Genomic DNA, 19,110 nt, shown 5'->3' on the forward strand with positions numbered 1-19,110 from the left:
CCCCTCCACCCTCCCCACCCACCCATCCCCTTCAACCCTCCCCAAGCCCTTGCCCCTCCCCAGCCTCCCACCCTGTCCCCCAACTATCCCTCCTCCCCCTCTACCAAAACCTTCCAAGCCCTTCCCCACACTCCTACCCCAAACATGCCCATCCCATGCCTCCCTTTCTGCCATGCCCTCCCCTCCACCCTCCACTTCCCCCAGTCTCTCCCCTACCCACCCATTCCCTCTCCACCCCCCCCTGCCTAACCCCAACCACCCTCCCCTCCAGCACCATTCCTCCTTCCCCCTCACTATCCCCCTCCTCCCAACCCTCCCCAAACCCCATGCGCTCCCCTCCCACTCCTCCCCTTCAACTGTCCGGTCTCCTCTCCTCCCTGTCCCGCCCCATTCCCCTCCCTTTTCCCAACCTACCCCCAGCCCTCCCTGTCCCCAAATACCCCTCTCCCAACCCTCCTCAAGCCCTCCCCCACACCCCCATCCCCTACCACCCCCACTCCTTCCCACTCCCTTCCACCCTCTCCCTGCCCATTACCCTCAATTTCCCCCAACTCCTTCCCCTCCTCCCATGCCCCTCTCCTCCCCTACTTCACCCACACCCCAGTGCTTCCCTCCATCCCCACTACTCCCCTTCCACCCCCTCCCTCCACCACCCTCTCCTCCCTTTCTCCCCATCCCTCTCCCCTCTCCCTCCCCACCATTCCCCAACCATCCCCCTCTCCTCCTCCCCTACTCCCAGCCTTCCCAGTCACCCGACTGTCCCTCTCCCCTCACCCAGCCCTTCCCAAGACTCCCCACACTCCCATCCCCAACCATGTCCCTCCCACGCCTCCCTTTCTCCCCACTCCCGCTCCCTGCCCCTCCAATTGCCCCCAACCCCCTTCCCACCCATCCCCTTTCTCCTCCCCCCACCTCACCCACACCCCAACCCTCCCCTCCATCCCCACCCCTATCCTCCCTTCCCTCAACATCCCCTCCCTCCACCCCCTCCCTGACCTCCCCAGGCCCACCCACTCCCATCCCCACACATGCCCCTCCCACTCCTGCCACCCTTTTCCCACCAGACCCTCACCCCTCCCCACCCATGCCCCTCCCACTTCTCCCCTTCACCCTTCCCTCAGCCCTCCTCCCTGTCCCCGCCCAATCCCCCCCTTTTCACCAAACCCCTCCCCCCTCCATGCCCCTCACTCCCTCTCCCCGCCCCATTCCCCTCCAATTTCCCCCAACCCTCCCCCTTCTCACCTACACCCCCCAGCTCTCCCCTCCATCCCCACTCCGCTCCTCCCCAAGTGCCCTCCTGTCCCCTCCCCCATTCTCTTCCCCCTTCCCCCCTCCAAGCCCTCCCAACCCCAACCGTTCCCCTCCTCACCCTGTTCCCCTCCCTTTCCCCCAACCCCTCTCCTCCTCCACCCCCCCAACTCTCCCATCCCCCAACCTTCCCCTCCCCTCCTCTATCCCACCCTCTCCTCCCCCTCACCCAAACATCCCTGCCCCCCTTCTCCCCCCACTACCCTCCCCTCCCACCTCCCTTCACCCCCTCCTCCCCTCCCCATCCTCCTTCCTCCACCCTCTTCCTGCCCCATACCTCTCCCTTTTCCCTCAACCCCTCTCCTCCTCCCAGCCCTCCCAAACCCCCCTCCCTCTCACCTCCCAGATCCTAACCATCCCCTTCCCCCTTCTCCCCTCCACAAACCCCTCCATCCCTAGTCCCTCTCCCCTCCCCACTGTCCTCCCCCTCCTATAATCCTACTCTCCCCCTTTCCCCTCCCAGCCCTCCCTTTCCCCCACCCTTCACCCCTCCCATAACACTTCCCTCCCCAGACCTTCCCCACTCCACTTCTCCCCTCCCCTTCTCCCCTTCAAACCCACCCTCCCCCCTCCTCCCCTCACTTCCTAGACCCTCCCAAAACCCTGTCCTTCTCCCCTCCACGAATCCTCCCCTCCCCTTCACCCCCTCCACCCACCTCCCCTCCCAAGACCCTACTCCCCCTCCTACAACCATACCCCAAACCTCCCTACTCACCCCTTTCCCTCCATCCTCTCCATATTCCTCCTCCCCATCCCTCCCCTTCCTGAACTCTCCCCACCCTCCCCAAACCCTCCCAGCCCCAAACCCTAGAACTATCTTAACAACTATTAGTTATTTCTACGCTCACCTCTAGTTTCCGGTCTTGTGACACCCCCATCCTAAATTTTCTACTCTTAGCTTCATGGTTCCCACCCGACCACACGGACCATATCCCATATGGGCCCAAAATCTCTTGGGGAGTTGAAGGGGGAAGGTCCATCTTCTGTAATGTCTTCCTGCTGGAGCAGGACGTAGAGCTGTCCCTACCTCAAGGGCCTGGGATATGGTCTCCCTAACACTAGTCCCTGTGCTAACTTGTGCTGCTGGTTGTGGGAGGAGGCACATGGGGAATCCAAGGGGTGGGGCCTCTGGGCTGGCTGTTTCTCGTGGAGGAGGAGCTGGAGCTTGAGGGTCCCTAGGCAAGAGAAAAAAATTTGACAATGAGATGAAGTAGGCAAAGTGCAAATACAAGAATTAGAAATATAGCAGTAAGGGTCCTGGGAGGTCAACATCCTGAGAGCCCCTCATTGCATATTCTTCCCCAGGGGAGAGGCTGTTTTCCTAGATGGTAATAAGTAGATAACTGTTGGGAGGCTTATGGGAGAATTTTTCAAGGCATTGAGGCAAGAATTTTTCAAGGCATTGGTGAAGAAGAGGCAAGAGTTAATATTAAAGGTAGAATAATCTGTGTAACAATGCACAGTTTAGGGGCTGCATTGCCCCTCACTTACTCTGTGGAGGGCTGCAGCTTAGGCCAGGGGGTCAACAATCCCTTTTTGTTCTCCTTTGAAAAGGTATTTCAGGTAGCAGGGCCAGAGAGCCACATCAATAGAGGCTTCAGAAATTATGTACTGAGGGGATTCCTGTATAGAGATTATAGACTCAGTCAATTCTGCAACAGAGAAACTTCTATTTTACGGATGAGGCATAATACAATGAACAGCTATTTATCAAGTCCCAAATCTTTTCCCCCCAAGAGCTTAACCAGTTGTCTAAAAGGGGGCCTGGCACTGATCATGGCTGGGACGGAGCCCTGTGTCTCTTAACAGACATAACATTGCAAGGTAGTCAGGAATATAGGGACAGCATTTAGTTTTAATTATTGTGCAGGAGTCTAGCTGGGACCTAGGTAACATGTTCAGTCCTTTGGGGCCAACCGCTGAATGCCAGGTTCACTAGCAGAGTGAGCAGCAAACCAGTCAGAAGGTTTTAGGGTTGTGAAATGGGAACAAATTTTATCACAGAGGCAACCCATTTCTGGACTGCTATTGGAATGCAGATGGGGTATTTGCCCCATCAAAGAGGTGCTGTTTTCAATGCTATCTGTACCTTGGAAGGGCTCCAACTCACCAGGGAGGCCTGAAGTGCTGGAGTAAGGCCTAAAGCCTCACTCCCAGCGGAAGGTTTGTCTGCACAGCAGTGAAACAACCAGAGAAGGGTGTCAGTCCCCAGCTTTGTTAGGGGCAGAAAGTCTCATGAAAGCTCCATTTTTAGCAGATTGAGGAAATCCCTACACAGCTTTCCATAGGGGTTGCACCAGTTTGCACTCCCACTAGCAGTGTACTAAAGTTCCTTTTTCTCCAATTCCTCACCAACATTTGTTGTTGCCAGTTTTTTGAATATGTGCCATTCTCACTGGTGTAAGATGGTATCTCACTGTGGTTTTGATTTGCATTTCCCTGATTACAAGTGATGTTGAACATTTTTTCATATAAATATATGACTGGATCAGGAAGATGTGGTATATATACACAGTGGAATATTACTCAGCAATCAAAAAAGATAAACTCATGCCATTTGCAGCAACATGGATGGCGCTGGAAGGGATCATGCTCAGCGAAATAAGCCAGAAAGAAAAAGAAAAATACCGGATGGTCTCACTCATAGCAGGATTGTAGAGGATCCAAATAAGGGATCAGGAGAAAAAACTATAATAAGTAAAAATCAAAATCAAAAGGCAACTATAAACCAGAAACATACTGCAGCAGGGGAGAAGGGAGTAGGATCAAAACAAGGGTGGGAAGAGCACAAGGGACCACGGTGATAGTTCGCGGGTGAATGGGTGGTGGGAATTTCACGGGGACTATAACCAAGATGAAAATGCATATACTGTACAAAAATGAAAAATGATATAAAATATATATACCAGATAAATAAAAGTGTCATGAGTGAGATTACTGTCAGTATAGTCAGGATCTCTGGTTGGGAAAGTTGGGTGAGCTTTAAAGTTAAGTTAGAATTAGGGATTACAGTCTACTGTCTTAAATGTTAAGGTTTTATCTGACTATGATGAATCCAAGGTTTTATTCCTTTCAGCTTTGAGGGGGGGCAGAGTGGGTATTGGTAATGTCAGTATCAGATCCTTCCCAGACTTAGCGATGACAAGGATACTTTGAAGTTTTCAGAAGTACCAGGAGAGTAGTTATGCTAAGGGGAGTCTGTGGGATGCTGTCCTCTGTTGGAAGCAAATTTATGCAAAATAATTAGATCTTCAATGTGCTAATCCTATTTGCAGATGGAAGAGGACCAGAAATTGTTATTAAAAGTCACTGACACATAATTTTTCTCCACCCTCACTTTTGTTTAACAAATGGTTACGGAAAAATCCAACTGACATGCTGAGTTGTAGTAAACATGGCCAGTTCTTTTGCACTAGCACAAGAACAAAATTATGACGATCTGCTTTTAAGACTGGCTTCACTGGAACCTACACAGGGAGTCTCACCTCGGGCCTTTTGATGGTTTTTGCCTCTCAGGACAGGGAAAACCTGCCAAGGTCTCAGACATGCCTGTAAATACCTGCATCTTTGAGTGGGTTCTTCTCCTTGAGGTCCCAAAATGTGCTGGAGTCTCGGGGTCCCTCAAGGGGGTGACATTCAATATTCTTCCTGCTGGACCTAGACCCTGTAAACAAGGCATCAGGCTCTCTTCGCAGATGCTGAAATCTGAGGACTCCTGAGAGCACTCTGGTTCCTGGTTCCCAATCTTTCGGCCACTTTATTATAGAGGGAAGAGAAGAGTCTTGTCAGATTCATGGGAATTTCCAGGGAATACCATTATTTAATACACGTTTTATATTTTGGAGAGAAAAAAGCAAATGTTGCAGTTTACTCATGAAAAGATAGGATTTGATTTGCTGCAGATCAGACACAGTACAAAGAGCAGCTTTCTGGAAGAAAAGGCAAAATATTACAGCTGATATTAAAACATCCCATGAGCCCTTCTGGGGTATTCAAAACCCAGGTAGTGAGTCTCCACCTGCTGTGAGCAGTTTGCAGGAGTCCAGTTTTTTCATTAAGCTCTATGGTCTTTCAGTTCCATGACAAACCTGTATTTTCAGCATACTGTTAGTTTCTTTTTGTAAATTTTCCTCATCAGTTTAGTAGTAAGTAACCTCTACAAGTAGTAAAAGACCTCAAAGTAAGCCTATTTAAAATCTGAGTATAAATTAATAGGCAAGAATGTTTTATTTTGTAACATTTTACAATAGTCGGAATTGTCCAATAATATTATACCAGGATTTAAAGAGTTTCATATGCCTTGGAACACCCTTACCATGACCGATTCAGTGATGAAAGGGCATGCCCCACCCCACGGGGTAAGCCTTCTTTCCTTCTTTATTTACCCTCTAGGTTTAACAACCTTGTTTTCTTATATTCCGAGGGAAAAAGAACATCCCTAAGAAGATAATATTGAAATTGCTGACCACCAGGTGATGGCAAAGCAAGGTGGTGCCAACCTGAATCTCCCCCAAATCTCCACCACAAGGATAGACGTGTCGATCTTTGCCCACTCCCCCTTCTACCCCCTGTAACTCTGGATAAGTGCCCCTGCCCTTGGCCAAAGAGCAGGACAATGGTCTTTCAGACACAAGTCTGCAGCCCTCCTCAATTTGTGGACAAATTCAACTATTTTCCTTCTCCTCAAGCTGTTTCCTTTTATTGGCTAAGGGAAACCGAGACAGGCATTCGCTAACATGACGTTGCCTACACAGTTGTGATAAACCCACATGGGCCCAAAGTTGTTTTCCACAAGGGAAACAATTTGCAGGTGTCTTAGGAGTCCCTCTAAGACAGATTATACTACTTAAGAATTTTGATAATAGAGAAGTTCTGTTACAGACTTCACACATGTGGACACATTTTTACAAAGCACATGATAACCCAAAGTGACAAGGACCTTTAGAGCAAAACTATTTGTTTTGACAAGGTTCAGCCATGCTGACTGGATTAGAATTTTTCAGCCAACCAGGAGCACCAGGATATTTAGATTACCTCAACGGTCTTTGTTGTTAAAAGTTAGAAATGACAGCCTTAGAATGCCTTAGTCCTTTTTGTACATGAAAATTTAAAGTTTGGTTTTATGTAATTATACTGACATTAAAGCTTAGCTTACTTTTCTAGCAAATCCTGGAGGCTCAGTCATTTTAGATAAACTCATTTTAGGTATTTAGCAAAATTCATTGTTAAGCCTGGTAAACTTGGGACCTCCCTGGTTGTGCAAGGGGTTAAGTGTCAGCACTATGAAGCAATCTGCTGCCACTGCAGCCAAGTTTGACCCCCCAGTCAAGGAAGTGACCCACATGGCGCAGCAGACCTCTCTGTCTCTCCTGCTGCTCCCCTCAGCAGTGTATTTCAGTAACTCCGCCTGTTCTGCTCCTTAGTCTGTCTCTGGTGAATCCTCTAACCCCCAGCAACTCTGGCCTGTACCCCAGTTCTTGTATGCATAAATAAATAAATCTTTTAAAAAATAAACTTGGCAAACTTTAGTTTCTTACAAGAGATGTCAGCAAATGATGATGAAAGGAACCGTTCAAGATGGGGTTACTATCTGTAGTTTCTGTCGTTGGTGGGGAGAGGTGTTGGGTTTAGAGTGGCACCCTGGAGGTACCTCTGCGAAAAGTCTCAGTAGCACTCCCCTTTCAGCGGCACATGGTGAGTTTCCCTACAACACAGAGATGTTTAGTTATATCCAAAAGGGCAGGTTTACAATAATAAAAAAAAAGGAGGGGGGCCTCCCTAGTGGCTCAAGGGGTTAAGACGCAACCTATGGAGCTCACTGCAGCCACTGCAGTGCAAGTTCAATCCCCGGCCAGGGAGCTACCCACATAGCACAGCAGACCTCTCCCTGGCTCGCCTGCTGCTCCCCTCAGCAGTGTATTTCAGTTGATCTGCCTGTTCTGTTCCCTACTCTGTCTCTGGTGAGTCCTCTCACCCCCCAAAACTCTGGCCTGTGCCCCAGTTCTTGAATGTATAAATAAATAAATCTTTAAAACAAAAACACCCCTTTAAAAAAAAAAAAAGGAAGAGGCCTCCCTGGTGGCACAGCGGTTGAGTGCTGGGCTGCTAAGCTGCCCGCAGCCTCTGCAGCACCGGTTTGATCCCCAGCCGAGTGTCCCACATGGCTCTCAGACCTCTCCTGCCGCGCCCCCGCTGCTCCCCTCAGCAAGGTACTTTGTCAGTCTGCCTGTTCTGTTCCCCGCTCTGGCTCTGGTGAATTCTCTCGCCCTCCTGAGCTTCTGACTGTACCCAGTGCTTGTATGTAGGTATGTATGTATGTATGTATGTATGTATGTATGTATGTATGTATGTATGTGTAAATAGATAAATATAAATAAATAAATAAATAAATGGAACTTGTGCGGACACAAGTAGACAGAAAGAGCTGCCCCTGAAGGGAAAAGGCTGGTGACAAGAAACACCTGCGTATGCAGGTCACAGGCGGGCAGGAGAGCGGCCTTTGGCCAAGGCAGGAATTACACTGAAGTTGTGTTCTTCTCCTTGGGAGGGGCTCATTCCTTCGTGGAATTGTTAACTGTTTTTGGATAAAACACTTCTAGGGCATGACTAGTAGATTTGAAAGGAATAGTGATTCTCTGCAATGGCTTCCATCTCCACATCCCCACCTCTGGCCTGCACCTCTGGATACTTTCTCTAACATCGGATACTTGCCATAGCGGTTGGATCCACAGCTGGTTTAAGAACTAGCATAATCATTTCTGTCCCAACCTCCAGTTTCTGGTCTTGTGTCGCCTCCAACCTGAATTTTCCACTCTCAGCCTCCGTCACTAAGACATGTTGCAACATGAACCTTGAAAACATTACACTAAGAAACCAGTCACCAAAGACCACACATTCCTTGATTCTATTCATGAGAAATTTCCAGAAGAGGCAAATCCATAGAATCAGAATGTGGTTGGTTGCCTAGGGCTGCAAGGGCAGAGAGTGGGGCGTAATTGCTAATGTATATGGAGCATGGGGGGCAGAGGAGGTTCATGAAACTGTTCTAAATTTGGATTGTGATGGAGGCATGACTGTAATTAAATGAGTAAATTTTATTGCAAATAAATTCTATCTCAAAAAATAATGTGAAAGAAATTTCCTAAAGTATGTAAGATGACTCCAGGTTTTAGTATGTGCAGTAACACCCAGAGGACAAGGGAAATGTGAAAGAGTTACTTAGACCTGAAGCTTTTTGTAAACGGTCGCCGCCAGATCTGTGGCAGAGACACAGGTGCCCTGCAAGTCCTTCCAAGACAAAGAAAACAGAAACCAGTGGCGGCTTTTCTGCTGAGAGTTCTCCACTAGCCACTTACATCCTGCAGGCACCCACCCCGCTCCCGGATGGCCAAACGTGTTAGAGGCCAACCATGAGGATGTGCTAACTTCATATTGTTTCTGTTTTTGTTGTGCAGTTTTTGAAGAGCCAGAAGACCCAAGCAACAGGTCGTTTTTCTCTGAAATTATCTCTTCGATTTCGGATGTGAAATTCAGCCACAGTGGGAGGTATATCATGACCAGGGACTATCTGACTGTCAAAGTCTGGGATCTCAACATGGAAAATCGCCCCATCGAGACTTACCAGGTACACAGACATCCCCACCCCATCGCACTAGTGAGCACTTCCTCTGGGGGCTTCCAAGTCAGTTTCTGCTGCAAAGACCTAGAATGCAAAATAATAAAAGTGGTACAAGCAATTAGTGCCACAGGATTTAAGTCAAGGATACATTTGGGGGACTAGAATTCAACTTAACCCCTATCTGCTGAGCACTTAGTGTGGAGTGGATGCCGTGGTTATAGAGGTCAACAAGAGAGAGGGTCCTGCCCTTGGGAGCTACCCATCAGATAGAGATGCCATGAAGAACAGGTCATGGAGGCCCAATCTGGGAAAAAGCTTTCCTGGAGATGTGACCCTTTCCTGAGTTTTGACAATCATGAACTAGCCAGGAAAAAAAATGTATTTTTAGAATAACAGGTTCACAAGACTGCTGTTAAGAGAAATTCGTGTCCCCAAAACACCTTGACTATGGAAGAGAGGGCAGAAAGATGGGCCTGGAGCTGCAGGCCTTGATAAAGTAGATTAGGCCATTATGTCTCTACCTTGGGTACAGTGGAGAGACAGGAAAAGGTTTGACACAGGTGGGCCTCCCTGGTGGTGCAAGGGGTTAAGTCTCAGCACTATGAAGCTATCCGCAGACACTGCAAGCATGAGTTCGATCCCCGGCCAGGGAGCTACCCAAATGGCGCAGCAGACCTCTCCTGTCTCGCCCGTTGCTCCCTCAGCAGTGTATTTCAGTGATACACCTATTCTGCTCCCCACTCTGTCTCTGGTTAATCCTCTCACCCCCCGCACCTCTGGCCTGTGCACCAGTTTTTTGGTTTTTTTTTAAAGATTATTTATACAAGCACTGGGTACAGTCAGAAGTGTGGGAGGGTGAGAGAATTCACCAGAGCAGGTAACAGAACAGGCAGACTGACGAATCACACTGCTGAGGGGAGCAGCGGGCGAGACAGGAGAGGTCTGTCACGCCATGTGGGACCCTCGCCGGTGGCCGGGGATCGAACTGGCCCTGCAGCGGCTGTGGGCAACTTCGCAGCCCAGCGCTCAACCGCTACACCACTGGGGAGGCCCTGTACACCAGTTCTTGTATGCATAAATAAATCTTTTATAAATAAATAAAAAGTTTGACATAGGAAATGACGTTATGAGTTTGTTGTTACCATGTATTTCCTGTTGCAGTTTGCCAAACAGTTTAAGAAATTTAGATGGAGGAGATAGTAGCAATGCTGATTGGCATACAGATTGACTCTAGAAGGTTCTCTTGGACTCTAGAAGGTTCTCTTGCTGAGTGAATGTGAATGTGGAGGAAGAGGAACATTTATTTCAATGTTGTTCTGAAGGAGAACTGAGAAACAGGATACAGCCTTAAGGCTGTTGTCACAATGTGTTTCATGCTGACAGGAGGAGGCCTGTAGAGAGTGCGACCATGGGAGCAGCAGTGTCCTCAGGGGGAGCAAGAGGGGATGGTGTCCACTGCAGAACTGGTCTTAGGTGGACAATTGATCCAAGAAAGAAGAGTGACTAGTGACAGACACAGCTTATAAACTGTGTGATGGCAACATATAGGTGGTTTTTCCTTATTGCTTCTGTTTACTCAGTAAAAAAGAAACAAGGTCACCAGCTGAGTGAGAAGGAAGAAAAAGTGTAAATATCATGTAGGAGAGAGATTGATGAGGAAACACTGTAGGTTGTCCAGGGGCTCTGTTTGAGGTGTGAAGGTGTGTTTCTCCCCAGCCACGCTCACTGCATGGTCCAGGAGAGGAAGAGCAGAGTTTTACCAAGATGAGGCTTTGCCAAGTGAGTACAGTGAAAGGAGAGAGAAAGCATTATTTGGGGAGCGGCTGTCTCGATGGGCTGCTGGGTCTAAGGGAAATGGACAGAGCAAAGTAGGCAGGTCAGTAGACTTGATGAACTGATAGAATCAGGATGCTCGTGAGCTCAGAGGACAGGTGGCGGGAGGGAGACGTGCCAAGAAGTTACCACTAAGCCATGATGGATGCATAACATGACCTGGGAATGAAAGGAAAGTGATGAGGTCAAGTAACAGAGACCAGCGTATTTCAGTCACTCAGAATAATGGCAGTAGAGAGGGTGAGGTGTTCTTAGAGTTGCTTTGAGGAACGAGGCAGAGGGCGTCAGAGAACTTTCTGACCACACAAAGGGGAAGGTTTGGTGGCATCACCAGAAGCAACGCGAAGCCCACCTGCCCCCATCTCAGCACCCGAGCATGAAAGTCCAGTGTGGCTCCTGCTGCTGCCCACACACCCACAGCACATTGCTTGGATGGTCACCAAACACCCTGGGCAAGTAATAAGATCCCAAAGGTGACTGAAAAGCCTCATCAGAAAAGGCTCATGAAGGAGAATCCAAGCCACCCTGAGTGGCCTCAGGAGCAGTGCCTTCAGGGAGAGCAGCATTTCAGAGGAAGAAGGAAAGTTCAGAGAAGGTCAGAGGCACTGAGTCCCGCAGGGCATGTAAAATAGCTTAGGGGCCAGGATTCTAGACTTCTTAAATAGCTGAGATAGTTTTGGTCACCCCTGTGGTTCCACGAGGGTCCCTGATATTTGGGGTCTCATTGCCCACGCCACCTGCCCCCTACCTCTCACAGCCCTTCGTTCTCAGCCCAGGGCTGGGTCTACACTGGTGTCCTCTTCCAGAGCTCAGACACACCATCCAGTGTCACAGCCCTTCATGCAGAAGTGAGGCTGTGCCGGCAGAAGCTGGGGGTGGGCCGTACTGACAGAGGCATGGCCTGCGGGAGAGCCTGGATTAGAGGAGGTACATTCAGGCTACACCATGGTGACACTAATTAGTCCTTTCCTTTCAGGGAAAGGCTCCTAAATTAAAACAAAGCTACTTTGGGAACATGGCTAGCTTTTAGGAATATGAGATGAAATCAGTAATTGAGGAACAGGCTTAGTTAGGGGTAACCTAGGGGTCCTTTGAGAAGCTGGCATCACAGTACTTGCACTGAAATATACACGATTTTTTGAACTTTTTTTAAAGTAATTTAAATTTCTATATCAAGGATGGTAAGTAAATTCTGGACTCAGGAGTGTCTAGAACATTGTAGAAAAAGACGGTGAGTCCAGTTCTAAGTCAGTTTCTCAAGCCTGGACAAGGGGACGGCCAATGCCCCCATCACCTATTTTCATAGATGCAGCAGCTGATCTCAAGCATATTTCCATGAACAGAAAACTGTACACTTTTTTTTTGATTCACTAATTTCAAGCTTTTCTATGGAACAGGGGTTACCAAACTAACTTTTAGGTCCAAGCCAGCCCCCTGTGTTTTTGGAGATAAACGTTTTATTGAAATACGGCCACACCCAATTATTTGTGGCTGATTTTATGCTATACTGTTGATTGGTTCTGGCAGAAACCAGGTTATCAACCCCAGAAATATGAAAGCAGGCCAGTGGGGTCTCCTCAGGCCTCACGAGCAGTTGCTAGGGACACACCCCCAGGCGTCTGAAGCCCATGATGTGAGAACACTGCTGGGAGACTGGGGACAGTCAGGGCCAGAGGCGACTGGTGCGTGAGGAAAGAAGCATCAAGCTGGCTAAATCCTGAGGCCCTCCCTGCACTCTAGATGGTTCTCGTGCATGTGACTTACCTCATACGCTCCTCTAATTGAGAAAGGTCTGTCTCCTTTGCCCAAGTGTGTGTTGTGCTGTTTTTGTTTTGTTTTGAGCAACAGAACTCAAATGCAACATACCTCGAGAGGAGACAGTCTTTCCTTCAGATGCCTTCCAGTGGAATCAGGCAGGAGCCTCCTGGAACTCAGAGGCTGGGGAGGAAAAATAGTGGTTGAGACTAGGTTTCCCCTTGAACCTCCCCTGACAGTGTGTTCCTGCTAATGCCCTACGCTTCCAAAGCACACAGTGTTGATCCTCACCAAATATTATTGAATATTAATAAGGTGAAGAGTAAGACAAAATGCCAAAGGTGAATGAGAAGGGGTCAGAAAAGGTTCACAATGGAGAATACAGACTGAGCCAAGCCAAGAGGCGCCCCACTGCCCTGTTTGTTATAATCCTCACTTATTTTCAAGACAATATTTGGTATACCCCTACAAAAAAAATATTGACCCTGTTAAATAAATTAATACCTCTTCCCCTCCCCCATTGTTAGATGCTGGAAAGTCCGGCCTTATAGAAACATGCTGAGCCAAGTGTTTTCAAAATCTATTTCTCTCCTCTCAGCACATTCAGAGCTGTGCCTGGTCTTGGACACACACCTTAACAAGAGGAAGGGGAAGGGGGAGATGAGGCTGAAAATAAGGATCTATTTTATTCTTCTTTTCCCTGCAAGATGTAGGAGAATGGACAAGTAGGATCACGAGTCTGGCTTCCATTGCCCCCCAGGTGGATTCCCAGCTGGGCATCCTTGCCCTCCAGAACCCCCTTTTTTCTCCCCACCACACAGAGCCCAGAAGCAAGTCAATAAAGGCAAAAGCTAGGCTTGCTTTCTAGAAAGAGACAGATACCTGAGGTCAGGTCATCTATCCTTCAGAAGAAAAGTTCCACCACCATTGACACCCGTAATATAGCCATTATTTTCCTTCAAGGAAATCATGTGAGGTGCTTAGGGGAAGAGAAATTTTTAAAAGCAAGTGACCTATGGACCCAGAGGCCAAATCCTAGACAGGTCTACCACCTGCTTTGGTAAATAAAGTTTTATTGGAGCATACCCCTCATTTGTTTGTGTGTTGCCTATGGCAGAGTCAAATCATTGCAACAGTCACCACAGGCACGCAGAGAGTACACACTTACTATCTGGCCCTGTACAGAAAGAGTTTGCCAACCCCTGGTCAACTCAGAATCGCTGCCTTTTACGTCTTGGATGCTCTTCTAAGGTTCTTAATGAGCACTAGAGGTCATCACCCCTACAAACAGAAATGGCCTTCTAGAACAGAACTGAGCCACTCCCAGTATAACCAAAAGGTGGCAGGAGAGGAAGGGAAGGCCAGGCCGGTGAGTTCATTTGCAGCAGTGACACCCAGCACAGGATGCAAGCCCTACCTCTTTGAGCCCTGCCCATCTAAAAATGCCCAAAGTCCTGCCACCCACAGATTCCCTTGTCCACAGCACCAAGGCAGGTCCTCTGACATGAACTTGGGGAACAAGACAAGTAAAGCAGCAGGAACTCATTTTCAGAGCTAGAAATACTTAGTCTCCAAATAACACGGAGGCCTTTCAGGTACCCAAGACATCTATCGGAACATGGGGTGAATCTCACCTCGCTCCTTGACCTAGAACTACGCACACAGGTGAGCCTCTGAGCTCAGCGTCCAGCAGGACCCTGCGTCAAGGTAGAGAAGGAGGAGCCAGACTGCAGGAGACAGACTGAACCATCACTCGTAGTCTAAACAGACGGAAGCAGTGCTGTGAATTTCCCTCTGCCCTCACCCCTCCTCTAGCTCTCTTGGCCCTCTGTCCATGATGATCACAGCTCCTCGTGGGACTGAGACCCCAGGGTAGGCAAGGCTAATAAGGCAGATCACTGAGGTGTCAGAGTACATCTCCAAACCTAGATCCTGGGGCTCAGTGCCCATTTTCCCATGTGAACTTAGACAAGCGACGTAATATCCCTGTACTTCATGCTCCTTTAAGGGAAGAATGCTAGCGCTGACATCATAAGATGACTTTAGAGATGAAATGGGATTTTCTGGGTGAAGCCCCTGACTGGTAATAACAAGCTTACAGGCTGTCTGTTATCACTCCCTACGAGTGGGTATAGGAAAGACGCTGAGAGAAAAACTGAACCAGTTACTACCCTGTGAGCCTTATGTATCTACCTATTATCTACCTATCTACCTGACTCATCTACACCTGAGTTGCTGAACAAGTTAGAGAAAAGCACCCAACCATGCTAACCAGCCTCATTTATAATTCACACCCAACCACTGTGAATGGCCCTCTGTGCCATCCAGCAATCCTGCGCTGCTGCCCAAACATCCCCACCGCTTGTCAGCTGGTAATCTTCCAGGCTGATAACCGGGCTTCGTATTTCACTGAACAACTGAACAGGATCACCGCACACTCCAGGGTGCCCCCCCACCCAGAGTCTACTCGGCCACCTCTGGTTGCACAGACATCTCCACGTCATCAACCCAAGATCGAGAGTGCAACTCCATCCTCCCTCTTGAGAGAAGAGCCAGGAGCCATCTTTGACTCCTGTTCTTTCCATCCCATCCATTCTCCCTGCAAGCATGTCAAGACTCTTTCCCCGGGGTTCTGAGCCATCATCTGTCACCCTGGGACAACTAGTCTCCCTGCCTTCGTCCTTGAACTCTTAGGTTCTGCCACAGCACAGCAAGCTCCGTGATCCTTTCTGTGATGTCTCTTCACCATGGTCAGAATCAAGGGCCTGTGTAAACTGGCTGCCTGCCTCAGCCTGAGATCAAAGTGCATCATGGGCATTTTCTTCACTGCTATAACCCAAGCATGTAGCAAGCATCCAGTTATGTGTTGAAAAAATGACCAGGTGAATGGTGCCTTCTGACGCCTGCCACATGTCAGCTTAGAAAATGGGACACTGCCACTTAATGTCCCTGCACTGTGCTACCTTCTAGCAAAGCAAACTAGTCACACAGGCATCCCGTCAGCCAACCTTGTCTCACAACTCAGGGACCTGGAGTCAGACCCAGGGCCCTCTGATTCAAGGCCATTAGCATGGAAGGAATTAATGGCTCACATCCAAAGAGGAGGTGGTCACAGAAATTAGCATCTTTTTTAATAACTCACCCCCTCCATGTGTTTTCTCCCCAGGTCCACGACTACCTCCGCAGCAAGTTGTGCTCCCTCTATGAAAATGACTGCATTTTTGATAAATTTGAGTGTGTGTGGAACGGGTCAGACAGGTAAGAAAGGCTGTTTGGCCGGGAACCTTCCCAACGCAGGTGCTCTCCTGAGATCCCCGGTGCTTGGATGGGGTGCAGCCAGGTTGAGGTCAAAACGGGACCCTGAGGCCTGGCAGGGATGCACTGGCTTGTCACTGGATGACTCCCGAGGTCAGGCCTGGAAAGAAGAGACATAGTTGAATCCTCTTCAGGACTGGCACAGGTGGCCATTTAATATCAACAAGAAAATCCCATCTGACACACAAGACACTCCCCCACCCCATGGCAAGTCAGTGTGCCTGGAAAGAAGATCACAGCCTGCCCACAATTTCCAGCATAAAGCATTTGAATTACTACAACATGCACTTTCTAGATCAAAAATCATCCCTTGAAGCTGCTAGTGCAGACCTGGCCAAAGGCCCTGGTGGTTCATTAGCTGAATTCTAGTCAGCCTCATTTGTCACAGTCCCTCACAGTGATTTATTACTGTTTTAAGGCCTTTGATTTCAACCATACTTCATATTACCTCCCAATAGTTCCTTTATAGTTTGACAAATACAGATGGTTCTCTACTTCCAGGAAAATGAAGTGCAGGCAACCAGGGTTGATTTTGTTCCTTGACGAAGGTGGGCCAAGAGCAGCGCTGGGCAGTGCAGATGTCCTGTCCCACCAGGCACGCCAGGGCCTGGAACGCTAACTACAGGAGCTCTCGCTGGCCCTTGCGTGGCTTTCTTGGCCAGTGAACCCAAATGAGTCTTCCACTTAGCCAGCCTAGGAGTCGCCGCCACAGGCCAGGGGATCCAGGCCACTGAGTCCAGCTGGCACAAGACAGAGGGAAGAGTGTGCAAAGCAATAGTGACACATTAACAAAAGTCCCAGGGGCAAAGGAGAGAGGCTTAGCCTAGTCCCCATTTCTCCCATTTTCCCTGCTATCTTAACCTAAAATCAAAACCACTCTTATTAGGGATCGTCACACCCATCACTTTATGTAGCTCTGACCACAGTCTCAAAGGTCGTTTTCGTCATCCCCACCTCGTACTTAACAACACTGGGGCCCTCAAGGTACAGGAACCTGCCCCAGCTCCTAAACCAGCTAGTGAAGTAGGACAGGCGAGCAGAAGTTCTGAGTTTGCACACTAAGAAAAACATGCTTTCCATGGCCGAACCATTGGAAACTTGTATCTTGGGGTCAGACAAGGTTGAAGCATTTTGCAAAATAAAAACTTGCTCTTGTTTAGAAACCAGTTGGGCCACGGTGGGGGCGCCAATGTCAGTGTATGGGGAGCAGAGGCCAAGCGGCTGCATACTTATGCCCTGGAGTTGGGTGGGTGTGGCTTGGAGGCCAAACCCCTCTTCCTAACAGGGTGACAGTGAGGGCCCCTCCCCTCTTCTCTGTACACTCCTTGTGATGGGGAAGGGATTGAGATGAGATCACAGGCAAAGCACACAGCACCAGGCTCGACAGAGTAATAACAGCTCACTCTGCTGTAGAGACAAACGTATTGCACAGACCAGTTCCTTAGAGCAAAATAACAAAATCTAACCCTTGATTAATGGGCCTGCACAGCTGATGGTATACCCCAAACTCTGCCCCCTGCTGTGACCCCATCTTGTCAGTTACCTGAGTCCTGTGAAAATGGAGCTGTGCTGTGCTCTTCCATCCTAACCAGCTACTCAGAGCTTCTCCCGGAAACCAGGAGAGCCCGCCTCTCAGGGGGTGGGTCCCCAAGGAATATCATGTCCAAATTGTCACCATCCTAGATCCTGTCCCTTGCTCCTGGAGACAGTCAGCATTCACTGCACTGATCAGTTGTAGCTGGGAAGGGACAGGCCTGGTAAAACACAAAAACCAGTCATTAGTCCACTACCGAGTTGTATTTCCCATCCCAAGTCCTTTCGGGACTTGAGCTCGTTCACGCCTTCTTCCAGATGTCCTGTCCCACCAGGCACTCCAGGGTGACCATGATATGTGACCCTGTGTGACCATGACAACATTCATTTTTCAGATGAGCCTTCTGAAAGGGCTGCATTTAGAACCGTAAGAAGAGGTGGGATAATAAGAAATACCCCCCCACCCAGGGCAGCCGTGCTTTCAACTTACAAAGGATGGCTCTCACTCCCGAGGAGCAGTAGGCAGGCCTGGGGGTATTAAAGCCTCTCACTCACTGAGCCAAAAAGCCCCAAGGAATCCTCAAAGAGAAGTAAAGAGGGTTATCGCAGGCCTTCATTTCCAAGCTCAGAGAGCGCATTGCTCTGATTCAAACGGAAATCAGTCCCACTCCAGAGCCTGTTCGGTTTTGCTTTGCTTGTTCTTAATCCAACACACGGTGCCACAAGCTGGCCATCGCGTGCTGGCATGCGCTCCGGAGACACGCAATTTGCTACCGCCTCGCTCCATGGCACTCAGTCGCTCCCTCTCTCCTCTCTAATGCAGTGTCATCATGACGGGCTCCTACAACAACTTCTTCAGGATGTTTGACCGAAACACCAAGCGCGATGTTACCTTGGAAGCCTCGAGGGAGAACAGCAAACCCCGGGCTATCCTCAAACCACGGAAAGTGTGCGTGGGGGGCAAGCGGAGAAAAGATGAGATCAGCGTCGACAGTCTGGACTTTAGCAAAAAGATCTTGCATACAGCTTGGCATCCTTCAGAAAATATTATAGCAGTGGCGGCTACAAATAACCTATATATATTCCAGGACAAGGTTAACTAGGAGGGCAAGTTATTACTTATTAATCTCACATACTGAATACTAGTCACACCTGGTTTTAAATGTTTCTTTGGGTCTTCATTTGATGCATTGACTTTACTTTCCCTATGCAGAAAACGATCGGAATCAAATTGAAAGGAGTGTCACTTTCCCAAATCCCCGGTTCTCTAAGAAACTTTTGTCCAGCCCAATAAGTTCTGGGACACGTCTGTTTAGAGTTGAGAGCTGCCAGCTGACGGTTCTTCTTCCATAGTTGACTTGAATTTCTGATGCTTTTGTTGCCCAGTTTTCTCTGGTGGGTCCAGTGTTTTGTTTCTAGGTGTCTGCTGAGATAAAATGAGATTGTCTGTAGTATTTAAAGAGAAAAGAGATTAAGTTTTTTTTTTAATTGAGCAATTCCATTTGATTGGGGGAAAAAAAACAACAAAAAATAAACACCGTTTACTCTACTCTTACAGAAATTCTTCGTTTTGTGAGAAATCAGAACTAGTCAGCACCGCCTGCCCCTCCAGGACACCTTTCTTCCATTTTCCTTTTAACCATTTCATTGGAGCCAGAGATTTATGTCACGAGGCTGCCGAGGGGACACAGAATCAGAAGGGAAAGAGCATGCCAGCACGGGTGTGTTCTATTATATAAGCGCCATAG

The 19,110-nt window shown here is 48.7% G+C and overlaps 1 protein-coding gene and 1 long non-coding RNA gene across 12 annotated transcripts in view; one reads left to right on the forward strand and one right to left on the reverse strand.

Annotated features, from left to right (window-relative positions):
• The window catches only part of PPP2R2B (protein phosphatase 2 regulatory subunit Bbeta), a 325,271-nt gene extending 306,361 nt beyond the window's left edge, over positions 1 to 18,910 (forward strand). For all 10 annotated transcript variants that reach the window (XM_054694274.1, XM_054694272.1, XM_054694279.1 and 7 more), the window contains 3 exons: positions 8,763 to 8,932; positions 15,681 to 15,772; positions 18,186 to 18,910. In XM_054694274.1, the coding sequence (XP_054550249.1) occupies positions 8,763 to 8,932; positions 15,681 to 15,772; positions 18,186 to 18,465 (542 nt within the window). In that variant the 3' untranslated portion in view covers positions 18,466 to 18,910. The remainder of the gene's footprint in view (positions 1 to 8,762; positions 8,933 to 15,680; positions 15,773 to 18,185) is intronic.
• LOC119243305 (uncharacterized) lies at positions 2,130 to 12,692 on the reverse strand. 2 transcript variants are annotated; one of them, XR_008551414.1, is made up of 7 exons: positions 12,626 to 12,692; positions 11,508 to 11,660; positions 8,930 to 9,010; positions 6,846 to 7,012; positions 4,868 to 5,063; positions 2,800 to 2,931; positions 2,130 to 2,483 (listed from the first exon to the last, which is right to left on the reverse strand). It is a non-coding gene; the product is annotated as an uncharacterized LOC119243305 (long non-coding RNA). The 2 variants fall into 2 exon arrangements; XR_005124690.2 differs by having other exon boundaries at positions 11,508 to 11,672.
• Positions 18,911 to 19,110: the final 200 nt, after the last annotated feature.

The sequence above is a fragment of the Talpa occidentalis genome, unplaced genomic scaffold (assembly GCF_014898055.3).
Source record: "Talpa occidentalis isolate TD23 unplaced genomic scaffold, MPIMG_talOcc4v2.1 talOcc4.13, whole genome shotgun sequence".
Taxonomy (NCBI): Eukaryota; Metazoa; Chordata; class Mammalia; order Eulipotyphla; family Talpidae; genus Talpa; species Talpa occidentalis.